At 37.4% G+C, this 22,917-nt stretch overlaps 1 protein-coding gene across 1 annotated transcript; it reads left to right on the top strand.

Moving 5' to 3' along the window:
* Positions 1-10,064: 10,064 nt before the first annotated feature.
* LOC149830206 (tetraspanin-19-like) lies at positions 10,065-18,964 on the top strand. The gene is made up of 6 exons (XM_090016384.1): positions 10,065-10,239; positions 13,547-13,646; positions 17,179-17,259; positions 17,373-17,477; positions 18,105-18,337; positions 18,451-18,964. Exons 1-6 carry the CDS (start codon positions 10,067-10,069, stop codon positions 18,470-18,472), a joined length of 714 nt encoding a protein of 237 aa, XP_089872510.1. The 5' UTR covers positions 10,065-10,066; the 3' UTR covers positions 18,473-18,964.
* Positions 18,965-22,917: the final 3,953 nt, after the last annotated feature.

The raw sequence follows: 22,917 nt of genomic DNA, 5'->3' as shown, positions 1-22,917 counted from the left end.
TATAACAAAAAATTACAGCATAGAAATTCAATTATGTTCACAAGTGATGGCACACTCATACAACTTCATTAGGCCTCCCACAATGTATACTAACAGGTCATGTGCTCTTCTAGTTTAGCTTCGAAACAAAATCATGTTCAACTGGTTTACTTCTACAACCATAACATGCAAGAAAGCACAAGTTCCAAATTCAAAACAATATGAACATAATTTTTTAGTCAGTAGAAATTCTACCATAACCTGAATAAAATAAATTTAAATTTAAGATTTTTACTGTAGATGCACACATGTCTTAGATTTGTATAGGCAAAAACCTAGACCAAACTCGTAATGAATTAGAGAATAAAAAATTTGCAAGTGCAACCTATTTTTTATTCACATAGCAGTTCTATTTGGCTCAGTCTTTTCAAAGAAATATCAATCATGCATTACACAAAATAAAATAAATTCTAATATTTTTATGGAGGGCAGTTTGGTATGTCTCACACAAGCTCAAAAAAATCCTAAGTTAAAACTCATTTTTTACAGAGAATTAAAAAACAAATAATATATGTTGTTTTTGTCCTTTAATAAGCAAATTTTTTTTAAAAAAAATGAATGATATTACGTTATTTTTAATTTTTAAACCATAATAAATTAAAACACAAGATTTTTATAGTATGTTTTTTAATATACAAAATAACACATATCAAAATAGCAACCATAAATCCAAAATATATTGGAAGCTATGATTTTTACAAAAATGTGCACCTTACAAAAATTTTCTGTCACGATAAAAATTATATGTCAACTTGCAGAGATCGTATCTCTCAACCAAGAACTCATTTGAGACCATTTTTTTTGTATTGCTTTTATATTTCTAAAATTATTTTCTAAAATTTCAGGATTTATGGGCTCACCGTTTTGGAGAACCATTTTTTCTTTAAGACTAGTCAAAAGAAATTTACAAGACAACATGCAGTTTTCAAGAAAACACATCAAGAACTTTATGTTTTTCATTAAAATCACTAAGAACATACCTCCAATGATTTTTATTCCTCAATCTCACATCATATCCATACATATACAAATCTAAGTATGTTGGAAACATATAGATCTATCTTATACTAAAAATTAAACATAAGATCCAACATTTCTATATAAGAAAACACATTTTTTTTCAAAATTGATTTCTGAAAAAGATTTTGAGTTTATGAAAGCCTCCAAACAAAATTTTTAATTCATCAAAACCATATTAAATCAAAGGAAATATTTTCAGCGTGCTAAACACACAAAAGAATACAAGATTTTGAGTTGGGTTAATCCAAAATTCAAACTACATACTGTCATGGTGTTGTTTTGCGTAATCTCATAAAAAATGATGCAAAACCTACTTAAAGACTCAATCTATGAACTTGAATCAAGATTTGGATTCACATGAATCAATCATAGATTTGAACCTACTTGTATAGATTTACTATATTTTTTATGAAAAATTCAAGTTCTACGGCTTCGCAAGTCTGAAACAATTGCTCAAAAATCACACATGATCAAATAAAGGTTACAAATCTGATAAAACATCTTACTCAAGTCCAAACTCAGATCTAGAACTAAGGTTGAATCCCAAAATACAAGTGATTATAACTAGGATACTGGTCTATATTGGATCAACCAACAAATTCTGGTATCTACGAATGCACCACCAAAATGCAACCCCACTAAACCACCCCTTCGCTAAAAAGAAGGGTGTGTAGGAGGAAGAAGAAGAATAAAAAAAAGATAATGGATATGGGTTAGATAGAGAAGAAAATAGAAAAAAAAGAGGGAGAGAAATAGAGTGAGAAGGCAAAAACATGTGGGAAAAGAGAAAGACCCTTCTCAAAATGGTTCTCTAATCATATAAGGAAACTCCATTCCAAACTTAGGTAATTTAAAATTCACTTAAATTTAATGTTAATTTAGAAATCCTAGACAATTAGGATTCCAAAACAATTTAGAAATCTATTAAACACATTAACAACTAAGGCTTTTAATAAAATTAGGAAAAAATTTGCTAGTTTGACTTTTGGTAAAGTAAAGAAAGTAGGGGGTCCACGTAGGGAAGGGCATCCCATCCTATTGGATCTAATTACTTAATTAATTCAATTTAATTCTTAATTCAACCGCTAAATTAAATTCACCTTGAATTTCATTCCAAATCCAAATTCAAATTCCAATTTAACTTTCAAACCAAATCCAAATTGAAATCCAATCCAAATTAGATTTCAAATTTAATTAAATCTCAAATTCAAACTAATGTGAGATTCAAATTCAAATTAACACTCAAATTCAACTCTAATTTAACCCAAATTGAGACATAAAAATTTATCTTTATTTATTTAATAATTATAAAAAAAAATTGCAGGTGTTACACTTAAGGGTTAGAGTCCAATTTGGATGTGAAAGCCTATGACTATTTGATAGTGGATATATCTAACATTGAGTAGGGGCATAAGTTAGTAACCAATTTGAGCTGGGTATAACCAATTCTAGTGTAGTTGGATATGATCTCATAAGGTTTGAATTGGACTTTAACTCTCAACATGATCCAGAGTAACGGTCTTGAGCCATGACTTAGGTTCGCATTTGAATAAATGAATTCAAAAAATGATGTCATATTATTACATTTTGTTGAGCTTAATCCATATTTGGGTTTGAGGGAACTAAAGAATATTAGATTCTCCAATGGTCAAATGGAATCCATCTTGACGTCCTCAACCTTCTTTAAAACCTTGGTATAAAGTGAACCCAAGGGGTTAAACCCAAACTTTGTTTGGGGCGCATAATTAAGGAGTTCTTTTCCTTGTTTAAAGTTTGAATTCCCTTGTGGGCATTCCCCTCCAATAAGGTAAAGCGAGGAGGCTCTTCATAAGGGTTGAGAGGGTAACAATGATTTACACCCCATGAAGGTAACCATAAGTATAGGCTTTAGACTAGTGTGACTAAGCTTCTAATTCTGAAAACAATTCTCATATTCTTCATGAAAATACACATATGCGCAAATGCACCCATACGTCATAAAGAATATATGCCTAAACTATGCTCATCATTTCCCACTTTCTCACATTTGAAGGTTAAACCCAAACTTAGTTAAGTTTGATTTGAAAGGATAAGGCTTTATTTGGGAGCCAGTGTTGGAGAGGATATAAAAACAATGATAGGAGTGGAGAAGAAAATGGGTGATGAGGCTGGAGTTGTCAATAACATCCTTGTGACGATGTAGTTAAAAATGAGAGTGCATCAAGTCAGATGCAATTTTGATGATGAATTCATCAGAGTTGCATTAGATGTTGTTCATCCACTTAATGAATGACATTTAGAACACTGTTTCATTTCCTTTTGTTCCAGATGTTCATTTTTTACATTGTAGATGTCGTTCATCTAAAACTTGAATGGATCTCAAAACATTTATCGTATCTATCCAAGAACCAACTTATCCATTTATAGTTCTCTTGATGTTATTCATCAAGTGGATGAATGACATCCAGGCCATCATCAAAGTTGCATCTGGCTTGATGCACTCTCGTTGAAAATGGCTCATCCCCACTCCCAACACCATCCACTTATCCCAAAACCAGGTTCCTAATCACTTATAGGTGTGGGTGGCATTTATTAAATCCTCAATAAATGTCATCTCCCTTCTCATCTCCTGCTCTTAAAATGTTATAGACCATAGGGAAGGTGTGATAATGGTGGTAGCATAAGGGAGATAGAGGAGAAAAAGACAGAAGAGGGTGATTAGCTTAAGGGAATGGGCTATGGGAGAGAGAATGTGGGGGCGACTTTGAGAGAGAGAGAGAGAGAGAAGGAAGAGGGTTGTTGGGAAAGGTAGAGAGGTTATGGGTAAAGTTAGGGTGATGGGATTCTCTAACAAACTCTTGTTAAAGCTAACTTTTAGTCAATGCAGCCTAGAGACCAAATCTCATTAATGAGCCAAAGAGTTTACATCCAAAGCATCTGAACAAATACGAGATATTGAGTATTTATAAACCAAAATCTTGCTAACCACCCTTGCCACCTCAGCCTACTATCTTAGCCACCTAAGCCTATACATAATAACCATTTTTTCCCCTACAAAGCATTAATTCTCAACCCAAATCCTTTTGAACCTCCTCATGCTAGTTCCCTTTAACCGATCTCCCAAACAAGGCTAGTCGGTTAGTGTAGTTGACTGGTCTTGGGCTTTGACTTACATCAATTCCCCCCATCTTAAAAAATACCTTGTTCTCATGGCATGAAATTAGGAAATATGTCGTGAGTTAATTCTTCCTTGTTGAGTTGGGTCATTCCTTGTTGGATCAAATAGCTTCCTGGTCTTCTCTTTACTTCTACTACTAGTTGTTTGCTTCAAAAGTGTGAAATTTCTCTCAATTCTTTTCCTACGTTGAGAATCCATGGGTAGTGTGAGAGAACACTTACTCTTTTTTTCACTCATCATCTTTTTTTCTTGTGCATATGTTGTGTGCTTCTTAATGGCTTGAGTTGCTAACTTGGTAAGGTATCAACATGTGTAGCACCTTGAAAGTGGTTTCTTGAATTCATTTTCTTCTTGTTAGGTAAAGATTTTCACTTTTTTATCTTTTTGTTAGAATTCCATAGTCATGTTCTTGAAATCCAAGTCACCTTTTCAAGGTTTTTGAGCCATTAAACTCCTAAAACCATGTTGAATCCTTTTATGGGGATCACGTATAAATTCGTTTGGAATTTGTGACCTTGAATGTCAAGAATCATATTTTTGCAAACTCTATTGCATTGGAATGCTTTCTCATTTCCCACCATTACCTCAAATTGACTTTGAGGCTAAACTAGGATTTTGACTTTTTGAGCCATGGTAGGACATATAAAGTTGTGTGTTGATCCTGAACAAAGAGCATGATTACGGGTTGATTGTAAATTTTTTTGATCACGTTCATAGTTTGAGGAGAAGCCACTCCATTTATGGCATGTTAGGAGATTTTTTGAATGAATCCAGAGACACTTTATCATTGTCCTTCTTTGGCTTATTGTCATCATCATCATTATTAATGTACAAATGAAAAAACTTGATGTGTGGCACGGTTGTCACCTATCATTACAATAGAAGCATTGTCCCAATCTTCTCTTTTTTTCTTCTATTTGTGACTTAGTCAAGCTCATGATTTTGGGTTTTTTCTTTGGAAACATATCATGTTGCAACTTAGGATGAGAATTCAAAGGCTCTCCACTAGCTTTGTGGTGGCTATGATTACTTGTAGTTGCCTTCTTTTCAATTCTTAAGAGCAATTAATTCTTTGGTGCTCCTTTTGTTTGGTTCCATGTCATGGCCATCCTATTTTGTTTTTCTTTGGCAATTCTTGCTATATCATAACATTGCATCAAGCTTGTAAGTATTGAGGCTTGCACTTTAGTCAAGATATCAGCCTTGAGTCCAACAATGAAGGTGACCATGAGTGCTTGTGACTAGCCCATCACAAGGTTATTAATCCTTTCAAACTCGGTTTGGTAGTACACAATACTTCTAACTTGTTTGATTCGCAATAAGGTGACATGGTCGATGAAGCCTAATGATCCAAACATCAATAGGAGTGCTCTTGCAAAGAATTTCCAACATAGAGTCTCCATTTGAGAACATTATACTATGAGTACCATCAAATAACATCTTCTTTCAAGTGAATGGTGATCAAGAAAACCTTTTCTTGCTCGAATACATTCACAATTTTGAAATATTGCTCCATATTAAATATTCAACTTGTAGGGTCCTTTCCACTGAACTTAAGGAAGTCAAATTTGGATTGTCTAGTGGTAATTACAATGGTGGAGGGTGTTCTATTGGCCGCTGCATTGCATTCATTATTTGCTTGTACATTTGGGTCTTGTGGAGTGGGTCATTGGTTTCCTTGGTATTTTAAGTCTTGTGAATTCTTCATGCTATGTAATAGTCAAAAAGAAGGGTGGATCTCTGTGATTGTGCATCGATTATAGGATTCTCGATCAAATGATGATTAAGAATAAGTACCCATTGCTGAGAATTGAAGATTTGTTCGATCAACTTAAGACGACCAAAGTATTCTCGAAGATAGACTTGCAGACAGGTTATCATCAGTTGAGGATTAAGGAAGATGATATATTGAAGACAACATTTCGTACTCGATATGAGCATTATAAGTTCTTGGTGATGTCATTCGGGTGGATGAATTCTCCTGCAACTTTTATGGATCTGATAAACTGCGTTTTTTATCAGTACCTAGATCAGTTCATGATCATGTTCATCAATGATATCTTGATGTATTCTGATTATGTGGAGCAACACAGTCCATCTTCGTATCATTTTGAAGATGCTGCCAGAACATAGGCTTTATGCTAAGTTCTCGAAATGCAAGTTTTGGCTAGACAGGGATGTTTTAGGCCACGTGATTTTTTGTAATGGTGTTGAGGTAGATCCAACAAAAGTTGAAGCAATAATGGCATGGGAACCAATGAAGAGCATCACAGAAGTTCATAGCTTTTTGGGCATAACAGGCTATTACCAATGATATGTTCAGGACTTCGCAAGAATTGCTGCCCCTATGATAAAGTTGTTGCATAAGGGAGCGAAGTACGTGTGGATGCCGCTGTGCAACGAGAGCTTCAGAACCTTGAAGGAGAAGTTGACTTCATCCTTGCGAAATGGTGTGTTCTCTGAAATGCCTCATAATTTGCCAGAAGCCTCCCCATATCCAAATTCTTCGATTATCAACTTTTTTAGTTCATTTTTGCCCCTCCATAAATATTATACAACCTTCACAAATCATTTTTGCAAATGTCATTCAAAATGTGTGAACCTCCTTTAACTAAACATTCTCAGTATACATGCACAAATATTGTATGATCTTTGCAAATCATTTGCGCCAATATATATAGGACCTTTGTAAAACATTTGTGTGAATGTCCCCCAAATCTGTTAACCTCCTTTAACTAAATACTTACGTTCATAAATATTACATGACCTTCACAAATTATGTTTGTGAATGTCTCAAAAATGTGCGAACCTTCGTATGCTCATTAAATGTGATACTTTGTATTTTTAAAAGGTCAAATTCACATTTGAGGGTTATTTTCACAAAAAAATAAGGGTTTTTGGTTCCAGACATGTTTTCTTTAACAATATTTTTTGATGAGTTTTTCGACATAATTGCTTTATCACCATCACATGACTGCATATCATCGATGGCTTTTTAGTGTCTGACACAATATCAATGGGGAGATATTCTAGTAAGCACATGTTTTTCTTCTTATAACGCTTAAATGAGTGGCATGAATCAATTATATTTTGAAACATTGACATGAAACAATTGCATGGTTCCCAGGTTATCTTTGCATGTTTAATAACATATATATATATATATTTTTAATTCATGTGAGTCACCTTTGTCTGCTTTTTTTCTTCAATTTGGTATGCCTATATCCTTGAATTTGGTTATTTATCTATTGCTAATCTTGTATTATAAAGATGGATAAGGAAAACTTGCATGATTTTGAAGTTATTTTTTCATTTTTAATAGCCTATTTTGTTTGTTTTTTATAATTTGATTTTATGTGAAATAACTTATTTTGTTTCTCCTTTGCCCACCTATTTACCTTTATCTTCGAATTTGTTTATGTAGAATTTTTTTATTTATTATAAAGATGGAAAGTGAACAGACTATCATGGAGGCAACAACACCTACACCTCCACCTACTGAAGGAAAAAAATAGCAAAAATATTATGTATTGGGTGATCTTTTATACTATGGAGTATGGGAGAGGCTTGACATATGCACAGAAATGGAACTTGCTCTGTGGCCAAGGGTATAGGTGGCAAACATATTCTATGAAAATGCAACATTAACTTGCATAGGCCAAGAATGCTGCATTCAAATAAGAAGCAACAAACATATTTAGTGGTAGCAAGAAAAGTTGCTATTGCATGAAAGGTTGAAGAGGTAGTGTTCAAAATATTGTCTCCCATCCAAGAAGCGTCTAAGGAGGGAGAGTTGTTGTCAGTGGTGAAGAAGTGCAAGAAGCCATTGACATTTGAGTCTTCAGTGGTTGCTAACATGTGCCCCCAATTGGAGGAAGCATGAGACGTATCCTCCTGCAGTGGTGAGATAGAGAGAGAGAATTTGGACACCGCGAGGGTGGAAAAGGCAGAGGAGTAATCTCAACATGGAGGGGGTGCCAACGCTGAGGTGAAGGATGAACCTCTAGCAAATGAAGAGACTGACGAGAGGAAAGAGAAGGAACCTCATCAAATAGAGGAGTTAAAGGGTGAGGTGGAGAGTGAGGGTGTGGTCAGTGAAAGTATAGAAGAGGTTCTTCAGTAAAAGGAGGAGGTTGAGATGGACAGGGTGAAGGATCCTCAAGGGGCTGAGTTAGACATGGTAGAGAAGGATCCTCAGGGGGCTAAGGTAGACAGGGCGTAGAAGGATGAGGTGGAAGATCATCCCTTAGAGGAGGAGGAAGATCATCTTTTAAAATGAATATGATTAAATTGTCATATATATGTGTGTAAAGCATGTTTGTAAGATAACTAGTTTGAATATTGTAATTCAACGATTAAATTATGACATATGTGTGTAAAACATGATTGTAAGATACCTAGTTTGAATATTGTAAATCAATGGTTGAATTATGATATGTATGTGTGTAAAGCATGTTTATAGGATAGCTAGATTGAATATTGTAATTTAATGATTAAATTACAATATGTGTGTATGTTTGTGAAGTATATTTGTAAGATAACCAGTTTGGATAATGCAATTCATGATCATGTATTTAATGCAATATTGTATCTGTTATTGCGTGTAGTTGTATGTAGTCTACTAAAATGAATCAATTTTCATTAGTAAATGAGTCAAGCCCAAACATGCCCTCTTTGGTCGGTCCTGCTCATTTACCAGCCTTTGCCTTAATTGATGTCATTCATCACATGGACTATGACATCCACGGTCACTTTAAGGAATACCTTCATTGTCTTGATCCATCGTTTTAAAATTATGTGCAATAAGCTAATCTTTTTAGCGCCTTTTCACATGATGAAGCTGGATTGGTTCCATGTAGGCATGCACACAAGCCAAGTTCAAGCTGAGCCTAGGCTGTTGAAACTTGGCTCGTTTCAAAACGCATGTGTTCAAGCTTTGAGCTCAAGCCAAGTTTTACCCGAGTAAAAAAAAAATGTTTTCTACTTTTGACGGGTGGGATTCAAACCCCAACACTTCAAAATGTGCATAAACCCCTCCCTGATTGACCAAGCCAGCCATTTTTTACTATTATGACAAAAAAAATAATACATATTCTAAAAATTGGACTAAGTTATTGTAAAATGTGAGAAGTTATGTTGGCAACAAACTCGATATTAAAGAAATACTAACTACTGTTTATACTTTTGCAAACATATTTTATATATACTATTTTTTTGAGCTTTATCCAGTTTAGTGGCCTGATCAAACTTGGTTCGTTTATGTAGATCGAGCCTGGACTTGGGTACAAGCTCGGCTCATTTACTTTTACTGGTGAGTTTGAGGCGAGCATAAACGGGCCGAGCCCGAGCCCCTTTGTGCATCCCTAGTTGCATGAACTGAAAAGAAGGAGAGATTAAGGGGGCGTTTGAATGCACAGACAAATAGTCATATCATGACAAAATCCAGTATGGGGACAAATCATTTATCCTCTTATAATGATACACAGTACAGCTACCGAAGAAATTATCCATAGGCCCACGCGAAAATGCCCCTTGTAACGAAGAGACTGACCAACTAATCGAAAAGAAAGAAATGTCTAGTATTTTTAGAAAAGTTAATGTTTGATGCTAATGAGGGTAAGAAACCATCGAGTACGAATCACTTTCTTTTCACATATTTTAGATTTTTTCCGTTGATCAGATGACTGCAGTGATCAACTCCACGCACGCATACTTACCGTTTCATTTGGCTGGTAGGTGAATGTCTTTTCTGAAGAAGCCCGTCACCAAAAGCACCAGGAGAGCGACCGCCCTTCTCATCAGCAGTATCTGCACCCCCTGATTGAAGGAGGCAAAGTGCCAGCTGCTGTTATGTCTGCAATGGCGAAGCTCTCGAGAGGCTGCCTTCATCATGCCCTCAGGATAGTGAATATGTCGACAAACTTTCTTGGGGTGCTGATGATCATTTACGCCTTGTGGGCTCTCAAGGAATGGAAGGCCGAATACGACGCCGATGGTAGCAGCTCCGAATTGCCTAAACCACGGTAAATCCCATGTACCCATCTGTCCATTCTTCTTCGAGCAGCTGGGAACATGCGTGTTCTGCTTTGTTTCTTTCTCTTTCTTGTTTTTTTTTTTCTCACTGTCTATGTTCTTGACTACTACATGATTGTACCATTATGTTGTTCTAGTAACAGATTTTCTGTTTGGTTTAGGAGGAAAAAGCTTTTCGTAATTCCTTCTTCAGGTTTAAATGAACGATTTGCCTATTTCTTTTTTAAGTTTTTTCTTCTTTATTGATGATTTTTGGTTTGAAAGGATGTCTGGACTCAGTAATGCCGAAGAAGAAGTGCCACTGCGGTTTCGAATTGCCAAGAAGATTTTCTTTTGTTCTTTCTTGTATTTTTCTGTTTCTAGGTTAGGACAGAGAAGGGTGAAACTTTGGAGGGAGCAAACGCATATCCAGATTATAAGATACAGGGAAGGTGCCCACCTAACGTAATTCTGCCATCTAAGTGTTTAGATAAGAAATGCGGGAGATGGCTCCGGTCATCTGGTAGGGGCAACTCGTGAAAATCACCAAGTTGACAGGACGTCAAAGGTTCGAAACCCACGGGTGGCGTCCCTTGCCTGGGTGTACTCTCCGGTCGGCAGGGGGGACCTCAAGGGTTTTACCAATCGGAGGCCATCCAATGTGCGGTTCCATGATGGTTTCCCTTGGATTATCCGTAGAAAAAAGAACAGTGGCATATCCTGTCTGAAGCGAGGTTGGCACAGTAATTTGGTGTTCATCGATTGATCTTGACATTTACTGATTGAACCCAAGATTCTGATGGCGTTGGATGAACTCAAGGCATGGACATTGATAAGGTGTAAATGTCATTTCTAGCTATGCAAAAAATATGGCATCTTGATTATCAATTGGGAGTGGATAAAGCACTGAAAACCATAGTTGAATGTGATCAGAGATATGGATGTTGTTGTGATGCTTAGCCCCAATTACTTGCGTGCTACATCTTGGCTTTTGCTTTTTAGACAGATGTTATAAATCAAAGTTTAGATGATTGTGGATTGGAGTTGAAGACATGCTTGTCTCCGCTGACAAGAAAAAGAGATAAGATGATTGTTGGATTAGAATGTACAGAAATGAAAAACAGAGTAATGTTAATGTGGCAGGAACTGTATGGTTTGAGGCATCTTCTTGTGGTAATTGGCGAGCCCTACCTTTTCCTTTTAATGTCCGAGATGATGAAAGATTCTGAAAATCCAACAGAAATGGTAAGACATGAAAGAGAATGTAAAACCAAAGGGGTTGCCGAAATACATCTAGCTAGGTACTAATAGGCATACTGCAACCTGGTCCAAGCTAGAGTGACTCCAGGGGCCAAAATTGCTTCCATGAGCCACTTGCTTAATGTGAAAATGAACTAGGTCCACAGATGAGGGGGCAGTGGTCACCACTTGCAGTGGTCACCACTTAATTTTTTGAATTTCATTCCATCTACGCCTGCCAGCAAGCCAGTTTGAGCCACAACAATCATTTTACTCTTATTTGTTAACCCTGGGGAAGCCAACTTGGCCAGAAGCAAACAATAACTACCAACACCAAGCTGGAAAACATTAGTTTGCTGAGTCCGAGCTGACATTAAATAAGATCTATAAAAAACAACCACAAAGTAAACTCAGATGTTCGAAGGGCCTGATAACACTATAGCATCTTTCCAGAGTGCAGCCATGTTTTTTAATATTATCACACTGCATTTGCAATATATCTTGGGTTTTTTCATTGGTACTAAATGCCAAAATTTACATCATGTTTTCCATCAAATCTAAATCTGACATTATCATGTACTTTCGTGAAAATAATGTAACTTATTTGTGGTATGTCTTTTTTTTTTCTCTTTGGGATGACAAAATGCAACATTTAGACCATGTTTTGTGTATATTGAATATTGGACAATTCTTTGTCTTGTACTTTCTGGGAAAAAGGAGCACTTGCTCTATTCTTAAGATCTACATATGGTTTTGTAATAAAGCAACATGATGGACCACTATTTTGTGGAAATAGAATTTTTGCAGTTGCAACAATGTTTGCCAACACTCCTAAGATGATGATATTTTACCACTTTGGAGACATTAATTTCATCAATAATTTGCGCCATCTACGTTTTCCCTTCCAGCAGGCTAGTTTGACAGTTGTCTTACATGTAAATGGTGTATTTAATAAGCACACCTTAACAAGTATTCCCTAGACAGGTTGAATTCTCATCCTTTCAGTGCACCAGCTGCCCAACATATTATGTTCCCTTGAGTTTATCATTTTCATTGTTCATCAGTATAGTTCATCTGTTAGAGATATGCCAAAAATTATCCAGCAACTGAATTATTAAGCCTGTCTGCAGTCTGCACCATGTCCTTTCCTGAGTTATAGTCTTCTAGATGCCAAAGGATTTCTGTAGACCTTCTATGTAAGGAAATACTGTAGATGTAGGCACAAAATCAATATTCTTAGTTCAGATATCAACCCAAATTTGGCTTTCACTCCATGTTATGGTCTTTCCATCTGGCTTATCTTTTTTATACTCCTTTTACATATAGTCTTTAGATAGGTCATGTTAGGAAACCACGAGCAAAACGAAACCAAAAGACAGCAATAAAGAGGATAGCAGACAGAAAAAGAAAAACACAGAATATACATGGTTCAGTCTATGGCCTACAACCATGGGCAAAGGAGGAGCAAAGCTTCACTAGATCAAAAGGAGATTAGAGTCATCACAAGCTCTCTCTTAACCCTCTCCAAGAAGGAAAATGATTTCCCAAGTGCACAAGGAAATTCTTGTTAATTGAGAAAGAAATTTTGCAAAATTAGAAAAGGGTCCTTTTTTTCTCCCAGATTATATCAAAACAGGTCATGGAGTGAAGCAGGTCCAGAATTCAAGGCACACGTAACAAGTGATTACTCTTTTTATTAGATTATCTTAGTCGGGCAGTGGTTTGGAACACCAGCTTGCTTCTAAATGTGATATCAGATGCATCCTTTTCTTACATTTTTTTCCTTGCAAATAATAATTGTTAATCCTTTCCTCCATATGAATGTCAAAATTTTCCATTTTTTGAAGCGCAGATTTATTAAACCTAAGTTATAGACACTGTACATCAAGTGCTTTGATATCCGAATTGCCTATTATGATCAGAAAGTTGCTTCCATATCCTCCTCATAGTAATCTTTTAGGCCACATGACTATTATCAAACATGTTTTTTCATGCTTGCATCTTCCTTATTTGAAAGTATGCTGCTACTGTGGCTTTTTATTGTTCTAATATGTCTCATCTTATTGGATGCCTTTACAGGTTCATTTGTGTGTTTTTTGCGATAGGCATTGTTGCATGCTTGAGTACACTCTTTGGGCATGTTGTCGCCAACAGCATCAGTGTTTTTGTCCTTGCCATTGTATCCTTTTGTTACATGATCTAGAAATTTGGCAAGATTTTCTGATTTTACATTACATGTTCTGTCATAGAATATCTGTTTGCCTACTGAACATCATACCAATCATAACCACATTTCTATTAAATAATGGCATGGGTGTTTCAAAATTCACTACTTTGCAAGCATTTTGTTGATTTCATTTGAAATGATATGTATGAGTAGGAGAGAGCTCCCCTCATGCTCTGAAGGGCTCCACACACCTGCCTAAGTGGGTCGGCTGAAGGCATTCAAGGATGTCAGGAGTTCGATACCCAGGATCTTTATCCTTTGCCACATGGTTAAAGCCAATGCGAATCTATCCCCAGTTGGCAGGAGGGAGTACTCATAGAGTTTTACACCGTGGGCACTGAAACAGGGCCACAGTCAACATGGCACCTCTCAGCCTGTAACAGGGCATACAAACCGTAACAATGGTTTCTCCCATTATCAGAAAAAGAAAAGGAAAAAAAAAAGAGCCCCCCACTCCCCTACCCCAAAAATATGTATTTGTGCGAAATACTTCTTCATTTGTGTGTGCTATTTATGTTTGCTTAATTGATTTACCACCAAGATATTCTTTCATAAATTGGATGACTTACATGATGCTCTAAAAAATGGAGATGCATCTGAAAGAAACAATATGAAGATGGGCAGGAAGCTGAAACTTCTATTATTCTTGGATTGATTGTTTGTAACTATCAGGGGTAAATTATGTTATTGATAAAATGTTGGTTTATTGACATGTAGCACTCTATGGTCTATGCCATGGTTATCAGCTTTGATCACAATGCACATGCACCAACCCAAGGAACCAGGATTTTAATAATTCAAAATTCAAATAACCCTACCAACCATGCCACGGTCTCTGAGTACCTTAGAATATGTAACCTCAAACTTGTGGTCCCTGTAACTATACATATCTTGATCTAGTACCTCAGTAGGTTTTGCATAATCCAAGGAGGAAAATCTTCCTGTTTCCATTTATTTGACCGTTCTGTGCACTTGAGAATCTGCTATGCATTCAAGAGATCTGTCATTTGCTACAAAATTTTCCCTGTATTAGCTCCATCTGGATTTGTGGTTCAATCACTAGGATCCTCTATTGGCTCAGGTTGGTTTGTTTCTTCTATTAGACTCCAACACCAGTCACTTCCAGGTTCTAAGTCTATTAGTAGCTGTCTGATACACCCGGTCATCGGTGTTGTCTATCAATTCCCTACTCTTAGAAACTTTTGACTAAGTTGCTGTTAGCGCATATCTGCCAGATTGTATTCATCCATCTTTTTTTGCAAGATTATCAAGCACCCTAACATAAACTAGATGATTTATTATTATGTATGCTAACTATAGATGAAGCTAGAAGACCAAATAGAGTCCTTGTTGTTTACTTCTATTAAATGTCCAAGCTTAAGAATAAAACCAGAATAAGCTAGATTAGCCAAGAAGAATATATTAATCTATCAGCAGGCAAAACAACAAAGCACATTGATTTGTAGATTGACAAGTAAAGAACTTTGAATTGGAATCAAGGAATGAAGGATATGTCCAAATAAGTTTAGAATTGGTTTACATTCTAGAATAGAAAAGCTGACTTCTAAGAAATTGTTGAAGAGTTCTCTACTTGTGGTATTATTAAGCCTTTTATTTTCAATTTTTCATACCTTCAGCTGCCGGTCATTGTAATTTCAGCAGCAACTATTTCACCACCTTGCATATTTCTCCTGCTCTTCCGGAGCTCAAGTTCCTTCTTGGTGGTGGTTGCTGGAAACACATCATTCTTGTATGCTTGAGGGTTGTTTGTTTTTAAATGCCCAGTATTAATGCTTTGTATTTTGCTTGATCCTTCAGTGCATGCTATTCATTTTATGTGTTCCAGTGAAGCATGGAGCTACATCATTAAAGCGTTTACTATGCTTGCATTTCTATGTTGCAATATTTCTCTGTACAGATAAAGGCAACAAGAAGCAAAAAGGATTAGCATTTTGATTTAGTCAATTTTGAACACTCAAAGCGTGCACACTAAACAACTGGATAGCAGTATTTCCTGAAATCTCCAATGGTCCTCCCTCTCCATATTTCTCCCTTCTGCCTCCCTCCACCAACCCACTCCAGATGTTGTCAAGCTCTCATGTTCCAGCATATCCAACACTCTACAGGCTTGTGTAGTCTTTAAATGTTGCCTCCTCCCTCTCCATATTTCTCCCTTCTGCCTCCCTCCACCAACCCGCTCCAGATGTTGTCAAGCTCTCATGTTCCACCCTATGTCACATGGGTGCGGGTGCGACACGGGTGCGGCGCAATTTCAAAAATTTTGGACACGGGGACTCGGCTATATATATATATATATAAGCAATAACATAGCAACAGAAAAAATTTATTAGCAATTTCATTGTCATTTATCAGTACATGAATATATAAAAATATCAAGTTTTTCAATAGAGAAAATATGACTTGCATATGAAAATATACATCTTACAGGAAGAGGGCACATTCATGTTTCAGTTACCTTTGCTCTGGCTAAATCCTGGTTGTATTGTATTTATATTCCTTTAAATTGATAAATTGAAAGATATTTCAAGAATATAAAATTATGCATATACAACTACTAAGTATTGGTCCTGAACACTGAGAAGCAACTTTCTAGTAGGCAGCTCAAGCATTTACGCTCATTTGAAGAATTTGCATAGTATCAAAAGAAGCACAATATATAAAACAAATCACCCTTAAGATAGATGGAGAGAAAGAAACCAGAAGCATCCAGACGTGTATGTGTGTGTTGGTGTGTTTTGGGGAGAGGTGGGGTAGATAAACATTAAACAAGGACTACATGAACCAGTCAAAGTATGTTTCTGTTTAATAAGTGTATGCCCCATGAAAGCAGGGCCCACTCAAGCATGATATTGGTAGTGCACACCCTTCGCTGGAGGAATCACGCTTCCCCTTAAAGATCACACATCCCCAATCAAATGGATCAGAGTTGCATAGACTGCAGTTGCATAGACTGTGCAATGCAGTCTGTGACTGTGCAGTTGCAATTGCATAGACTGCAAGTCACATACTGTGCAGTTGCAGCTGGTTATATATATATATATATATATATATATATATATATATATATATATATATATATATATATTTAAAAAAGTTATATAAAAAATGATTTTTTTGTTTTTTGTCTTAAAAATGGACATTTTTGGACTCGGTCAAAGTTGACCGAGTCCAAAATGTGGACGGACTCGGCCTCGACTCTTTGACCGAGTCCGACTCAGCATTGACCGAGTCTGGGCCGAGTCCGAAGCCGCACCCGTGTCCGCACTCGTGTCGGGGCGTGTCGACTCGGGTGCGGCGCCTCCCTAGCCGAGTCCGTGTGACATAGGTTCCACCATATCTAACACTCTACAGGCTTGTGTAGTCTTTAAATGTTGCCCATATATTTTGAAATAACCCCTGATAATACATGTGTATTTGTTTGTGCAAATCTCATAAGCAGTCTGTTATCCTCAACCTCCTTAAGTACATATTGTTTGTCTGCATTATCCTTTTTCCTCAGGTTGGAGTGATCATAGTTATCTTCTTCGAGAAAGACTGGATAGCTGTATGTTTGTATAAATTATTTCTTTTTTTGAATGATGAAGTATTTAATTTTGTTTCATAAGAACATTTTAAATGCATATTGCAACATTTAATGCAATATTTTCCTTTTTCCAGGAAATTTATGATGACTATGCAGGCCAGCACAGTGAATTTAAGAAATTTGTGGCATTCCATTTAACTTTAATCTGCTATGTTGCACTTGTAATATTATTGGCGCAGGTGCATGTTTAAATCTCTCTCTCTCTCTCCTTTAATTCCATGTACTTTGCAATCTAACGTTGAAGGTAAGAAATTAATGCCATTTTCTTGTTCTCAAGTTTACACCATTAAGAAAATTTTAGCCTACTAAATTCAAAAGTTTGAAGCAAGATTTCCAGATGGATTCACATTTTATTTATTTTCAAAACTTTAGCTGTTTTATGCAATTTTCATTCTTTCCAAGTTTGATTGCTCTGCTGCCCTTATTTTCTTTCTTTTTCAATATTTCTTTTTAAAATCTATGAAAAGCAAAACTATGAACTTTTATGGGGGGCATTTGTTTCAGCCCCTTTCATATGAAAGGGGTACTGTTCCCCACAGGGAATGAAACAAATGCCCTGCAGGAAACAGCCAGTGGGGCCTGCCAGGTTTCACATGAAATAACAGGTTTCGTTATGAATCCCATGTCACACCCTCCTCCTCGGGAAGCAATTTCCCGGGGGGTCACGTTTCAAGTGAAACATGTGTCCGACCTGCTCGGGTGTTCAAAGGCATGTCTATTGAAGTTCCTATCTAAGAGGCCAGTCACTGTAACGTGGGAGGCAACACATTGACATTCTTATGCCTAAAGACTGAATTTTCCTGTAGGCTGTGAGCGTCGTGCTTGTTGTCATGCTTTGGGCTTTGGGGCCTGAACCCGATAACCACTGTGATGACTCCCATGATTATGCATCGCCTAGATCTAATTTAAACCAGTCGTTTCTGATCTGCTCTGACTCACAAGCGGCTCTTCCTGGCCCATGGACAAGAAGTACGAGTAATGAAAAGCAAAGCCTAATAGAGGAAATTGGCTGCACTGTGGCTTCCAACCTTCATCAACAGTAAGAAACCATCTGAAACTAATGATGGCCAGTTAACCATACCACCCTAGCTTTGCTTCTTATTTAGTTTTTTGTCACTTTTCATCAGCTTTTTAATCAGTGTAATGCTACAGGCTCAATTCACAGCATACTTGACCCACAGTTCAGCAGGCACAGATGGAGTTAAGAAGATTTGGTGTGCATGGGATTGAAAGGAGTCACTTGATGCATCCTTTGTGGAAACACTTCTTTCTTGCAGTTTTGGAGCAGACAAACACTTATATTTTCCACATCTCTGTTGTTTCCTCAGGATGTCCATCAAATTGCCATGCTTTAGGAATCCATCTTTGCCAAAACTTCAACTTCAGCTTGTGGTTGAATCTGGCAGCATGGACGATCACATGGTGTTGATGCATTATTCCCACTCAAGCTTTTCTGTGTGGTTATGCATATATAGGTCTGTCTTTTTGTTTCAGCATTTTTCATATGTAAGCTATGACATAACCAATCCTTACTGAGCATCAGTTGTTTTGGGTTACATTGTCTGGGCAAGTTAGGCTAGCTTCACCAGCTATGTGATCAGATGTATTGTTCTTTCTTTATAAACCCATTGCTGCCATGGAATTGTTCATGATTTAATTTCTTCATTTGCAGCTTCTTTATGGTTCTACCAACTTTTCTTGGACAAGGATGTGATGTAAGACTTTGTTTGAAAGATGCTACTAAAATCCTTACTTGGTGGTCCTTGGTCAAGTTGGATTGGCCAGATTGGATTGGATAAAATGAGATATGATTTGAACGCTAACTGGGTAGTAGTAGTTAGTCTAATCCATATCTGACATATTTAAGATTTGGATCACACCTTGGCTGCCTACACCCAGTCAAATTGTGTACAGGTTCGGTTGTTCCCCGCCCCATGACCACTTGGTTGAATCATAAGATCTGTTGATGTGTTTAGATTTCAGTCTTGTGCTTGAAGGGTATCTTCAAAACTGAGAGAGAGAGAAGGGTTTCCGAATCGCTCGGTTTGGCTTGTTTCAAACTTGTTCGTGACAGGTTCATATGGCTGGTGAGCCGAGCCATGAGAAGCTCGTTTAACCTAAACGAGTCGAGCCCGAACATGGAGTGTTCGACACGGCTCAGCCTGAGAGACTCGTGTGTGTGTGTGTATATATATATATATATGTTAAATGTAACATAAAAAAAAGAATGCATAAGAACTATATATTTTAAGTGTAATATATAAAAATATACATATTTAATGTATAACATGAAATTTTTTACACGAGCCAGCATGTGTTTGGGTTGTCTCATTCAGGAACGAGCCCAGCTCAGCTCAGCTAAACACAAACACGAGCCAAGTCATAAGCTCAATCTACGAGTAAACAAGTCAAGACTAAACATGCCCTGTTCGGTTTGCTTGGCTCGTTTACCAGTCGAGAGAAAGAGAGAGCTTATGTTGAAATCTAGCTTGGAACTATGAGCTTGAGCAACAAAGTCCCGTTGATACCTCTGTGAGTTAGTTGAGTATAAAATAACAAAAAATGAATTGTATTGTACAACAAAATGATGCATTTTTTTGCATTTTTTGAAAAAACCTTGCAATTTTTTAAAATCCACCTTTATCCAAAAAGGGTAACTTTTTTACTGCAAATTAACTTTTTTACCCTTTGCAGGTGAATTTTCTCCAAATGTGTGACTTCTTAAATATTTAAATATATAAATTTTCTCTCAAATATACAAATTTTCTTTCATACATTTTATAATTTTCCTCTCAAAATATGATAATATACAAATGTCCTCCAGAATATGCGATTTTCCTCCAAAAATATGCAAATGTCAAATTGTATTTTGTGATTCTCCCTCCCCCCAAAAACGTTCTTTTGAAACAGAACTGAAGTTTTTAGGTGCTTTTGAAGTGCCGCTAAAGGCTTTAGGGATGCTTTTGAAGTGTCAATTTTTTTCAGCAAACTTCTGAAAATTGCATAAGGGACACAAGCAAGAGGACATTCTCAAATATGTGAATATGTGAGGACATTCACGAGCGAAGGGAGGAATTTTGCATATTTGAGAGAAAAGTTTGCATATAACAAGAAATTCACACGTAACGGTGAAAAGGTTTTTTTACAGTCGAAAAGTTACGATTTTAGACACGATCAAATTTTTGAAAACTATTAAGTTTTTTTGAAAAACGCATCATTTTTGTTTTACAATACGCTTATTTTTTGTTCGATAAAAAGATTATTACATTTGACAATGGAAATTTTACACGATGGGTTACATTTTGCAATACTAATTTCTTTTTAGGGAAAAATAAACGATTCATTAATCCTCAAGCATAATAAAACATACCGAGAGTTAGGCCTTCGAGAGATCGGCCTGCAAAGACATAAAAAGAGAAGAACAAGATCTGAAAAGCTGATGTAGCCAAGAACCGTCTTGAAAACCCCATTTCCTACCAGCAATGAAGAAAACCTCAGAGAGGATCCAACGTACAAGCACATCCAAGGGAGTGTTTTCGCCCTTGAAAATACGAAAATTCCTCTCCTGCCATATTAGCCACCAGGCAGTGAACAACCAACAGTGCCATATTCCAAATGATAAGGTCCCAAAACCATGAGTCTTCTCTAATCAACATGTAGGGTAACGACCAGGAGAGAGTGAAGATCCTCTGAAAGAAGGGACAAATCCAGAATAGGTGGTATTTGGTCTCTTCATGAGAACAACTGAGAACACATTGGCTAGCTAGGCTGAGACCCCATCTGCAAAGGTTGCTATGAGTTTGGATCATATATAAAGGCAGGAGCCAAGCGAAGGTTTGAGAGCGAGAAGAGAGACCAGGTCCCCATGGTGCATTCTCTGGAAACGGGGAAAGACTGTGCGAAAGCAAAGAGAAGTAGCACGAGGAGACCAAGAAGTCCCCTTGTTTTGCACAAGTCCAAACATACTTACCCATAGGATTGAAGTCAATAGGGATGCAACTCAATGAAGAGGGCCAAACCTTCAACTATCCTTTCCATGTTGTTGAGACGGATCGACGAGGATGGGAAACCTGCCATTGATCAATAGGGCTATTTAAGGCGTATTTTTCTTTAAGAAACGAGATCAGCATCAAACCCTTGTCATCAACAGCAATATCCCACCAGCATTTGCAGATTTGTGGCACATTTCTGAAGCTGAGGTGATGGATATGGCAAGACCACCTCTCAATTTAGGGAGGGTGACGACCTCCCAACAACCAAGTGATTTCTAATGATTCGAAAGAAGGCCGCTCCAAAGGAAATGCCTGATGGACTTAGAGGGTTGGCACTCAATCTTCTTAGGCATAACGTAAACAGACATGAAATAGACAGGGATCGTGCTGAGTACGTATCAGATCATGGTGACTCTGCCCGTGAACAAGAGGTAGCGTCCCTTCCAGGATTGCAATTTAGAAGAAACCCGATCGATAACCGGCTACCAATGGTTTTCGGCTGACCCAAGTAGGTGAATGGCAGGGATCCCAAAGGGCACTCGAAAATTGTAGAAGCTGCAAAGCTCAGCCATAAGGCAACAATATAACAATTGGCCATGTTTGTAATCTCCGCGTCTCCATGTCTGAGTAGATTCGAGGGCGCCAGAGTGGATTCGTGGAATCCACAAGTTTTCTCTTTGGGACAGAGGGAAAAGATGGAAATCATGGAAGCATTTGTCGACGCCAGTTTCACGTTTCGGCTACCACCATATCAACTCCCCTCCCGACGATGCTTTCTCCTTTTCCGACGCCCTCCTCACCAACCACATAAACCCTCCAGCTACGGTCCTCCCCCTCCTTCTCTTCCTCCTATCTTCTCCGAAGACGTCCTCTTCCTTCGCGGTTGTGATGGGGGACCCTGAAATCAGAGCTTGGAGTGGGGGATCCTTTTTCGACTATACAGTAACAAAGAGAGACTGGCCGAAAAAGGTCCCACCTCCACCCTTGTTCAGCGACAGAGAGAGAGGCCATACCTCCGCCGGTGCCAGTTGGACTATACCGGAGGAAGAGAACGCCGGAGAGGTTAGGACACACAGCGGCCGAGGTTGCGAGGAAAAGGGGAAAGAGGCGCTGCGATAGTTGGGTTGAGAGCTGGAGTTTCACTCACACCCACCCTGACCCAGTTTTTTTTTTTTTTTGTTTCAAATCGGTTTAGCTCAAAATCTGGATTTGTAAAACTTATATGGTGTTTGATTTAGAATCAGATTCAGGTCCACATTTTCAGTCAAATCTATATTCAGATCCAGATAAAAAACCGATCTGCTTGTAGGGCTGCAAACCCAGATCTTATTTCAAGACCCAAATACCAGAATAATACCCACGTTTACTGCACTCTTCTTTGCTGGTCAAGCTCTTAGATGAACCCGGGGGAGGTCCGAACCCGGGAGTATTTAGTTAAGTTTTGGAGTGGACTTTCACCATCCAATGGCCCCACATACAGTACCCATCCTTTTGTTTTTCTCAATATTAAAATGAACTTCTTTGATATTTTAAAATTTTAGTTTTTCTGTTAAAATAATTATACTTTTTTAATTTATAATTTTATTGTGAAATCTCATTTAGGTAATTATACAATTAAAATGAAGTA

The sequence above is a fragment of the Nuphar pumila genome, chromosome 8 (assembly GCF_984573655.1).
Source record: "Nuphar pumila chromosome 8, dmNupPumi1.hap1.1, whole genome shotgun sequence".
Lineage (NCBI taxonomy): Eukaryota > Viridiplantae > Streptophyta > Magnoliopsida > Nymphaeales > Nymphaeaceae > Nuphar > Nuphar pumila.
The sequence above is the reverse complement of the archived record's forward strand: the minus strand, read 5'-3'. Positions and strand labels throughout refer to the sequence as shown.